The sequence below is a fragment of the Pelobates fuscus genome, chromosome 8, assembly GCF_036172605.1.
Source record: "Pelobates fuscus isolate aPelFus1 chromosome 8, aPelFus1.pri, whole genome shotgun sequence".
In the NCBI taxonomy this organism is placed as follows: domain Eukaryota; kingdom Metazoa; phylum Chordata; class Amphibia; order Anura; family Pelobatidae; genus Pelobates; species Pelobates fuscus.
The window spans coordinates 52,520,609-52,531,399 of record NC_086324.1 but is presented as its reverse complement, the minus strand read 5'-3'; the positions used below and the strand labels follow the sequence as shown (position 1 = coordinate 52,531,399).

Genomic DNA, 10,791 nt, shown 5'->3' with positions numbered 1-10,791 from the left:
TATCTTTTTGGTTCATCTTTACTAGACAACACTGTGTTCAAAGTAGATGTAGATACTGACTTGCTCAGCTTAAGAACTTGCCATTGACCTTGCTTGAACTTGACCTCAAAACTGGCTGTTCTACATATATTGCACAATCAATTGGAGCATGTAAATAGGCTGTTTTAACATTCATTTAATGATGAAGTAGGTCATACTGCCCTGCTATTTGCATTAGGATTCATACTGATGTGATGTTTGGTGTTGGAGAGAACAATTCTTCGTAGCCAACTCCCTTTACTTGATTCTAACCTTTAGTAACATATCTGGCCTTATGATCCATTAGTTTCTGATCCATTCGTTTTGTTCTTTATTGCATACCAGCAACCTCCCACTGAAAACGTACCTTCTAGTACAATGTTTAAGGTGAATGTGTAATTTTCTTTTAGTGAATTAATTTCTTCTTTCATACCATTAAGCCAAGATTGTGACTGAGATGTATTTACAGCATCTCCAAAGGTTTGTGGTATGTCAAATACTCTGTAACAATGATCAATGTTTATTAATGCATGGTCATTTCATTTGAGATCTGAAACATGGTCCTTCAAATAATGTTTATCTTGATCACCCTTCGTTTGACCATTTTTTTCATGTTCTGAGATCTGGATCCCTTCTGGGCATGACTGCTGACTCCTCCATATACCATCCTCCATTAACCGTTCCAAACCAATAAATTACACACAATTTTTAGTGGGTAAGAGCAACAGCCACAGTTTTATTTTTCCTTAACAATCAACCAAAACAAACCACTGTCAGCTGCTGGTTTGACCCAGCAGAAGGCTCACGTTAAAACATTTGTCACAAGCCTATTCAAGCCTGTCATTTGTGCTCAACCAAATCAGGTTGCAACTCCCCAAGCTCCTCTTGGCAGTGTTCCTTGGAAGTGTTCAGTTTTTCCTGGTACAGGAACCCGCAGCTGCGACAAAAGATAAAAACAAACAAACACACAAAGAAAGCAACAAACAATCAAGTCCTCTCCATTCCACCAACAAGGGAAGGAGGGTAGGGTGGGATAAAGCACCACCAGGATCCCTCTGCTGTGCTCCAGTGGTCTGGTAAGTTTTCCCAGGATTCCCGGTACCTAGTCCTAGATCCCAACATTGTACAACCAATTTGATTACAGAAGTCATGCTCCCCTCTCCTTAGTCAATCCGGGGGTTGGCCTTTATGTCTCAACATGGTTTGTTTTAGGTATAGAAGGCAAACCACTCTCTCTGTGGGAATCCACTTCATTGTATACTAGATCAGTTTAAGTTTATTTTTCGAAACCTTTCTTTATAATAAATGTCACAAGCCTGTGTTAAGAACTTTTTTGATGTCAAGATAACACACTTGATTAGAAGGACTGTTTTTGTCCTATTCAGCAAAGATCCATTTTATACACATTGAATCTAACTTCTTTCTGTCATACTTGTATGTAATACATTCGGACTCAAAAATCTTCATCTTAGAACTATTCTGCCTTTTGCCTGTCAGCAGATAGTGTGGAGTTTCATAGCTTATTTGACAATTTATTTTCAATTAACAGACATCAAATAGTGTTCTCTAGTTTCTCTCAGCAATTCAATTTTAATTGGGTGAGTAAGGTGCCGAGCTCTCACGTCTAATACCTTGTTTATTTATTTGTAAAATAATACCCTCAGAATGTTTCAGTGAATAACACTGTATTACTTTTGCTTTTCAAGAAGTATACAAATACTGCTCCTGAATAATCATCAGTGAATGCCATGGCATAGCTGAAAACTTTCTAGCTTGTGGTTCTATGAGGCCTTCTAAGTCAGTATGCACCAGCTCTTTTGCTCCCGTGGCTCTGGCATCAGTCTTTCGGCTTCTACTTAGTCTGAACAAATTCTTCAAACTTCACAGGTTAGGTTTAACGTATCAACTTTTCCTTTAATCTTTGTTCCTTCTTAACTTTTTGTAAGATGCATGGCAGCTATTTTCATTTCCAAAAGAAGTATTTAGAGAGTAAAGTCTATTGTACTTTTGAATTAAAAACTGGGTGCAATTTTTACAAATGAGCTCAATTCTGCCTCGTCTAAAGTTAACTGAAGCATCATTGCCATAGTCCATTACATTCTTATTTGTGCCTTCGGGAAAGGTACTTCTTAGACCTTATCAGAAGGAAAGGTTCAAGACCTTAGACACCCCATTCCCCCCCTTTTTTCCCTTTCTCTCCTTCCACTTCGTACCTGCTCATGCTATTCTCTGTTCAGGACCGTTCTGACTTTCTGTGCACACGTTACACTCATCCCACCATCATGAGCTACAGCCACCCATGGTTCACGAATCGACTTAACCCGTCCTTAATCTGGCGCATTTCGAATGTTCTCCTAAGAACTTTGATTCCCATAACTAATAGTTATTCTCATTTCTATTGAAATACAGCCTGCTCTATCAGTGTCAGCCATCATTCTGGTCCCATAAATTGTTGCAATCTGCATTCTGAGGATAGGATAACTGTGCAAGTGCAAACAATAACAGATGAACACATTATCCATTTGTTTAGTGCTTCACTTTTCCACACTCAACAGAGGAAGAGGGAGAGATTGCAACGTTATTATATCCCAGACAAAGGAACACCTTGAAGGCACCTTACGATGACATGTCCAACAAGGATAGATTATTTTGCCGTGATCAGAGAGTACTAAGTTGATTGCCTCTTGAAATGTGTCTGTGTCTGTGGACAGTGTTGTATACAATAAAAAAAAAGCTCAACACTTCTCAGAGGGCAAATAAATTTTGCTGAAGAAATGGAGAACCTGCGATTATTTAGTTCATTCTAAATGTGTTTTATTGGGTTGAGGCCAAGGCTCTATTCAGCCCGCTGAAGTTACTACACAGTGATGCTGTAACACAAATGAGTTGCCTCAAAGATGGAAACATCCAACTATCTAAAATGTCTTTGTATCCTGTAGCATCAAGGTGACCATTTCAGGAACTAAGGGACCTAGTCCAAGTCTTAAATATAGGCCCAGACCATTATGCCTCCTCCATCCACAGGTGTAGGAACTAAAGAAAATCTAAGGAGGGGAGTATTTTGTAGCAAATACCCATGCAATTTTCTATTGACAAAATGATATACTATCACTGGGGAGCCTATTTAGTAGAATGAGATATACACCTTTTTAAGCTACTTGAACTCACCAATGTCTTAAAAAAAGTCTGGTTAGGACGGAAACGTTGACTTACATACCTGTACATACTGCACAAATAAAGCAGCGTTGAATAACATGATACAAGTCCTGTGAGTGCACTCTGTCAAGAAAGATGACGTATAATAAAGTCTGGAGTCTGGCACCAACGCATCAACAAGACCAGGATAAGTAAGTGCGGGGCATGTTTATGCATGGTCTAACACTTCATGTTGCGGGGCATGTTTATGCATGGTCTACCACTTCATGTTGCGGGGCATGTTTATGCATGGTCTACCACTTCATGTTGTTGCACCTATATGCTTCCACTTCACAATAAAAGCACTTACAGTTGACCAAGTTACTTTACTGGATTGTATGCAGCTGTAAAATGAGTGACAGTGAAACACCCAATCACAGTCGTTATTAAGGGTGTCCACATACATTCGGTGTATTTTCTGATGACAGCAGCAAACTAGAAGAGTACGGTTACTGGGAGATTTTTATTTTATTAGAATTACACCCCAAATTATTATGCAATATATATTTTTTTTATTTACCTAATAATACCAAGTCAGCATAATTCTCATGTTATCAACGATTAAGAGTACAATTCAAATTTTATTGAACAAACCTCCTAATGATAACAGTATTTTTTTAAACATAAAAAACTTACAATGCACTGTTCCAAATGATTACGCACAGTAAGTTTCAAAACACTTTGTAGGTTGTAAAGAACTGAAAATTTTAATTTGTTGTGTTTGCAGCATATTTACTGAAATCAAGAGCAATTTCAATCAAACTTATAACAACATTTTAACATTTTAAACATTTTAACAGGTCACGTTACATTTTAACTTAGGACCCCTTATTTGATAGCAGCTTCCCAAGTCTTGCATCCATTGAACTTGTGAGTTTTTGGACAGTTTCTGCTTGAATTTGTTTGCAAGATGTCAGAATAGCCCCCCAGAGCTGCTGTTTGGATGTAAACTGCCTCCCACCCTCATATATCTTTTGCTTGAGGATGCTCCAAAGGTTCTCAATAGGACTTTCTCTCCTTTTATCCCAATAGCAGCCATTGATGCAGAGGTATTCTTTGCAGCATGAGATAGTGCATTGTCATGCATGAAGATGATTTTATTACGGAAAGCATAGTTCTTCCTTCTATACCAGGGAAGAAAGTGGTCAGTCAGAAACTCCACATACTTTGCAGAGGTCATCTTTACACCTTCGGGGAACTTAGGGGCCGACCAGCTCTCTTCCCATGATTCCGGCCCAAAACATGACTCCACCACCGCCTTGCTGACGTTGCAGCCTTATTGGAACAGGGTGGCCGTCCACCAATCATCCACTACTCCATCCATCTGGACCATCCAGGGTTGCATGGCACTCATCAGTGAACAGGACTGTTTGAAAATTAGTCTTTATGCATTTTTCTGCCCAATGCAGCCATTTCTGCTTGTGTGCATTGGTTAGTGGTGGCCGAATAGAAGGTTTATGCACAATTGCAAGACTCTGGAGGACTCTACACCTTGATGTCCGTGGGACTCCAGAGGCACCAGCAGCTTCAAATATCTGTTTGCTGCTATGTGATGGTATTTTAGCAGCTGCTCTCTTGATCCGATGCATGGATCTGGCAGAAATCTTCCTCAATGTGCCTTTATCTGCATGAACCCGTCTGTGCTCTGAATCAGACACAAATCTCTTAATAGTGCGATGATCACGCTTAAGTTTTCGTGAAATATCTAATGTTTTCATACCTCGTCCAAGGCATTGAACTATTTCACTCTTTTCGGCAGCAGAGAGATCCTTTTTCTTCCCCATATTGCATGAAAATGGTGCTCTGCTTAATAATGTGGAACACCCTCCTTTAGTAGTTTTTTCCTTAAATTGGGCTCACCTGGCAACCTAATTATCACAGGGGTCACAGATTGTTTTCAATGATCAAAAGAGCCTTGAGGCACAATGCCATCCATGAGTTAAACTGAAAAACTAAATATTTAATCTTTGTGACACTTAAATAGAATTTGCATAATAATTTGGTACAGGGTGTAAATGCAATACTCCTGCAAAATGTGCCTTATCTACTGCTAAAATCAAAATACATCAAATGCACAAAAGAGTTTTTGCCTGCCCACGTGCATTGCAGGACAAGTGAGGTTTTACTGCAAATGAAGCAATCCTGCAAACATGCATATTAACCGTTAGTTTGGCTCGTGCAGTTTATCGTTTATCTCTGAATTTACCACTTGTCTTTCAAGCTCACAAAGCAGGTTTCAGTTCTACAACTTTCTGTTAAACTTTGCACTTAACAAGGGGAACAACACTATAGCAGCAACATTCTATTTTATAATAAATAAAATAAAAAAATTTACATTTGGACATATGTCAAAACATGGACCTGGTGCTGGTGCTCCAGTAGCCCCTATGTTAATCTAATTTTGTAGTGAAAAAAACCCCATAAATAAAACAACATGTGAGCGATCTGTACACTGTATATATATATATATATATATATATATATATATATATATATATATACAGTGTACAGATCGCTCAGATTATTAGCATATTACAGATTCAGTGCACTTTGTTTCATCACAATAAATTAATATAAGGTTGCGGAGAACTGGAATTTGGTAAAATATGTAAATTTTTGGAGTTAACAAAAAAAAAATTAATTTAGAAAAAAAAAAACAGGCCAGTGATTGATGTCTTATTGATGTCTTACACTATTTTGTGATATTGTTTTGTGATATCGGGTTCCTAGAATAATATAGGCAAATGAAATGTGATGAGAAATTAACTTTATTTTTCCACTCTCTGATTTGGTCACGCATGTGTTATGAACCTTTCATGTGGTACATGCTATGCGTAACTATTCCGACCCACCACATCCTTTCTTGTAAGCCCAACAAGTCTTCAGTCTCTTAGGTTTGAGTGTGTGAATCCGAGGTTATATATGGCATTGTTTGTATGACCTGAAACATGTCAGAAGCATATCCTCAAAGGTTACCTAGCAGCACTTGGTTAATTTAACTGAGACAAGTGTGAGCACTTTGACAGACTTCGGGCTCACACAACACCAATAGTGAAAAAGACAAAGGGCACATATTGCTGCAGATTATTAAGACAGAATACTTATAGAGCTTTCACAGGTGAAACAGAATGTTGAGAATATTGATCATCGTTGGAATCTTTTGTATGAATGTCTCAAGAGGTAGGTGCAAAACAGAGTGTGTAGTAATAAGTAGTGTTTAATTGCTTTTCATATTATAATTTTACATGCTTAATATATGTTTCATAGATTAACTGTATTTAGAATGTTTATAATTATGTATGTAGAATGTTTAAAATTCTGAACATGTTTAGAGAGCTGAAAATCTGTTTAATTGACAGACAGATCATCACTATTATTATTATATTTTTTTTTTTAACCTATTTTCATGGTACAATTGATTGCATTGTAATGATGATTATTCACTAAACTTAGAATTTTAGCAAATTAAATCTAAATGGCAAAAATACAAGCTGAGTTGGAGAATTTTTCCAAAACGGTTATTTTAGCTTTAATTTTTCCTGTAGAATTTAATTTTCTAAAGTTTAGTGAATACATTGATGCCCATAAATTCACACTGAGCTTCTGTTGTGTGTTAAGTACACATGTTTTAACAGATGTTTGTTGGCAGGGAGAGGAGCTAATGAAGAATGTTTGTAATGCGATAATTAGTAGAACTAACCTTTGGATTTGACAGATAATGGTTTCATTTTAAATTTGGTATTAATTGAAAAAAAGGATATAAATCATATCAATATATCTATCAGTACAGCCTGTCTTTGTAATGAAAAATCACAAATACCCTTAACCTGAACAGAGAATGAGAGTTTGTGAACTACACTAACAGGGATATTCCCTAACTAAAACCCAAATAAAATTTAAAGTGAATTTCAAATTTAAGGCCAAAATAGCTGATGTGGATTTGTTCTCTGAGTCAGCTATACTTCCGGTTCGACTACTTTGGACTTAAAATTTAAGTTCTATTAGAATTCTCACTTTGGTGAATAACCCTGTGTGTATTCTTGCATAATGTTTAATTTAGCATGTGGTGTCAGAGCATTATGGTTAAATTACTGTTTTTATATTTTTCAAAGGCCTGAGGGTGACCCAGCCAGCAGTTGTTGTGTCCAACAGGCATGGAAAGGCCACGATGGTCTGCGGCTATAAAACTCACGGTGAGGTAACAGAAATGCGATTCAGCTTGCTGAAGAAGTCAATTAACCAAACTACAGAGATTTGTACTTTTTCATACATGACCAACTATAAACCAGTCACAGTGGGCAATGGCATTCAGTGTGAAGGATTTCCTGGTCCCAAAAATGTGACTCTGCATATGTCAGGGCTTCAGACGGAGGACACTGGCACGTACATCTGCAGACTGGAAGTCATGTACCCACCTCCCTACCTGATCAAAGAGGGCAACCCGACATTCGTCTATGTCAGTGGTGAGACCTTTCTCTATGTTGTCTTATGTATACTAAAATTACTTCAGTCTAATTGTTTTGCGAAATATAAGAAACTGGCTGAAACAAAACAGTCTTTTGTTTTTTATATTGACAATAGCTCAAGCAGAGAGTTTGGGGGAATTCCCCTTTCATTAGGTAAAACAATGTAACTAATTCAATTGTATTTCCTGAATCCACGATGTAAGAAAATTGAATCTGCAATAATGCACAAAAAATTTCCTCATAGACTAAATGTTAAAATATGCAAAATATGATCTATGATCAAATATAAAGGATGAGCGAGCCTCCAGTCTTCAGAATAGTTCGTAGTCAATGATGTCTTTATAGCAGATAAAGCTGTTGGCCACAGTCTATAAAACTATAACGTTTGTCCCAAAGTCATATCACTTGTTGCCCTCTCCGTATCATAAGTTTTCTTCTCAGTATAACCTGCTGCTGAGCAAACGTTTTAAAAACATAGATAAGATTTTTTTATACAGTATTTAAGTAAATGCAGGTAATCTGTTTTAATTTACATATACATATATATAAATCTATCTATCATCTATCTATCTATCTATCTATCTATCTATCTATCTATCTATCTATCTATCTATCATCTATCTATCTATCTATCTATCTATCTATCTATCTATCTATCTATCATCTATCTATCTATCTATCTATCTATCTATCTATCTATCATGCCACTAAATTAAATCATAAATTAGTTCTATTGTTCACTTTTTTAAAGAATATAATTGTTTCTAAGGGTGTAAATATTTCCCAAACACGTTCACATGTTGATTACGTTTATTAGGAGTTATCAATTCTTTGGCATAGGGAAAATACAAATATCCACCATATGTGCTAATATAAACAGTTTTACGTTTTAAATAAAATCCCATGTCCTTATCGGAGTCTATTCAACGGTAAGTATAATCGCCGTATCTGAGATTCTGCATTAAGACTAGCTATAGAGAGGAATACAATAATTTATTTTCGTTTTGTATTTTATCAGACTTAATTTCAGAATGCGCACAGACCTCAGATCCACCGGAGCCTATCATGTTCGAATGGACGCTTGCTGTGATTTGTGCAGTTATATTTCTCTACAGCATCATTGTCACCTGCATCCTGCTGTTTAGCAAGGTATGTTACATTAGCAGTGTGTTGCCTTTACATGGTATAAGCTATGGAAGGACTCAATTTAATTGTCATATCCTCACATGTCTACTGCAATCTAGCTTTTAGAACTGTGGTACCCTACTACATTCATTGAACATTAACTCAAACTCCATTATGTATCAAGGAAAATGACACATCTAAGTATCTTGAAAGGAACTGGACAATTTAAAAACAAAAATTAGCTTCACCCTCTGTGGTGCTATTTTATTTATCGTGCATGATAGGTTATTTTAGGACTAAATAGACAATTAGAACATTGCAGATACATTGTCTCTAAACCATCATGGTGAATCAGTATGTGATGAAGCCCTTTCAAAAGAAACCTTTGTATTATTCTAAACAAAGTATCATGTATCATGGGCCATGCTGAAAAAATAGCCACTCCAAAAGAATTTTTTTCATATTTTTTTGCTATCCTCATATAAGCAGAAATATTCATCAGTATCAAAGACCAGTTGAAGAAATCCTTGTGTTATGAAAATATCTATTTAAGTAAATCTTATTCTACCAAATTATGATGTTTATAGACCTACCATTCTTTGAAGTGTCTGTCAATGACATTGTATCGGCCCCTATGGTATCTCGAAATAGCAAACGTAGCGCTTACCATAGCACCTTCAGCGTTCTTATAGATTGGCCAGTCGGTATGTCCATCAGGTTGAACCATATTCAAAACCATTTCGCTACTACCCATTCATATAATGGTTTGTGAAAGTTAACAATTATCTGTATACAAATATATCAGATTAACATAAAATGCTAAATAAATGTTAAATGTTAATGTACCCTTGATTGACAAGACCTCCTTTGATATAGTATAGTTATTATAACACGGCACAAGGATAGAACAGAATTCTGGATAAATCTATAATGTCCAGATATTAATGCATGGCTTATATGTTCGAATCTGTTGGGAGGCTCTTATTTCTTAATAAAAGAAGAAGTCATTTAGGCATTTCTTGAATATCTACTGCTGCAGTGCAAGCTTTTATATTTATTGCACTTTAGGAATCTTCTGCTTCTGGAATTCTAGTCATTTATTTTGGGAACTACTCATCTAGGATATATATTAAGAATGGTTTTGAGTAGAAACAGAAATTGGATAAATACTTGCAAAAACATAACATACAGGGATATCATTTTTAATTATCGGGGTAATAGCTGCTTGATCCAATGAGATATCTGACATCCATTTTGGGGTCAAGAAGGATTTTTTTCCTAGTTTATTGCAAAATTGGAAAGAACGTCAAACTGGGTTTTGTCCCTTCTTTTTGATCAACAGCAAAAATATATGTGAGGAAGGCTGAACTTGATGGAATCAAGTCTCTTTTCAGCCTATGTTACTATGAGTAATCTGGCCAAAAACATTTAGAAGTTTTATTTTTATTTTTATTAATCTTAGAGAAACATACTTGGACAATTAGGTTGTAGTATTTTTTAAAATAGAAAACGTGAAATATTAGTGAAAACACAATTTTTACTGTTAGAATAAGCATTTTTGTATTTTAAAAGCATCTCGGTTATAGCAGCATATATTTAACTATTTTCTTTTTTTCTTTTTTTTTTTTTTTGTTTATAGCGAAAGAGGAGATGGGACACAGGATTTTATGAGAAAATGCTCCAATCAGATTCCATGCAACAAAAAAACTATTCTCCTTACTATATCCGGATTCAATAAATATCAGTATCAGATGATGGCCACCCTCATTAAAAGTCAACTTAAAATAGCACATTCATGAAAAATACATATTGTAGGACTATAATTCCTTTTCGACAGACCTGTCAAATGTGTGTTTTCGATAATATTCCAACAGCCAGAATGTTTTGATAGAAATATATGTAACATTCTGCATGGTAATGTATAGTACCCCTGTCTTTCAAGAGTAGCCTAAAAATTATACCATATTCTGTCTGTCCTTCTGTCTAT

The 10,791-nt window shown here is 35.9% G+C and overlaps 1 protein-coding gene across 1 annotated transcript; it reads left to right on the top strand.

Moving 5' to 3' along the window:
- The first annotated feature begins 6,306 nt into the window (after positions 1–6,306).
- On the top strand, positions 6,307–10,586 carry CTLA4 (cytotoxic T-lymphocyte associated protein 4). Its single transcript, XM_063428693.1, has 4 exons — positions 6,307–6,393; positions 7,326–7,676; positions 8,698–8,828; positions 10,444–10,586. The coding sequence occupies exons 1-4, from the start codon at positions 6,342–6,344 to the stop codon at positions 10,540–10,542; spliced, it is 633 nt and encodes a 210-aa protein (XP_063284763.1). The 5' UTR covers positions 6,307–6,341; the 3' UTR covers positions 10,543–10,586.
- The last annotated feature ends 205 nt before the right edge of the window (positions 10,587–10,791 follow it).

Excerpts from the sequence above, each read along its gene's own strand:
- CTLA4 (XM_063428693.1), top strand. The coding sequence starts at position 6,342 with ATGTTGAGAATATTGATCATCGTTGGAATCTTTTGTATGAATGTCTCA. Across the intron at positions 6,394-7,325 it reads TTGTATGAATGTCTCAAGAG|GCCTGAGGGTGACCCAGCCA; the intron begins GTAGGTGCAAAA and ends TATTTTTCAAAG. Across the intron at positions 8,829-10,443 it reads GCATCCTGCTGTTTAGCAAG|CGAAAGAGGAGATGGGACAC; the intron begins GTATGTTACATT and ends TTTTGTTTATAG.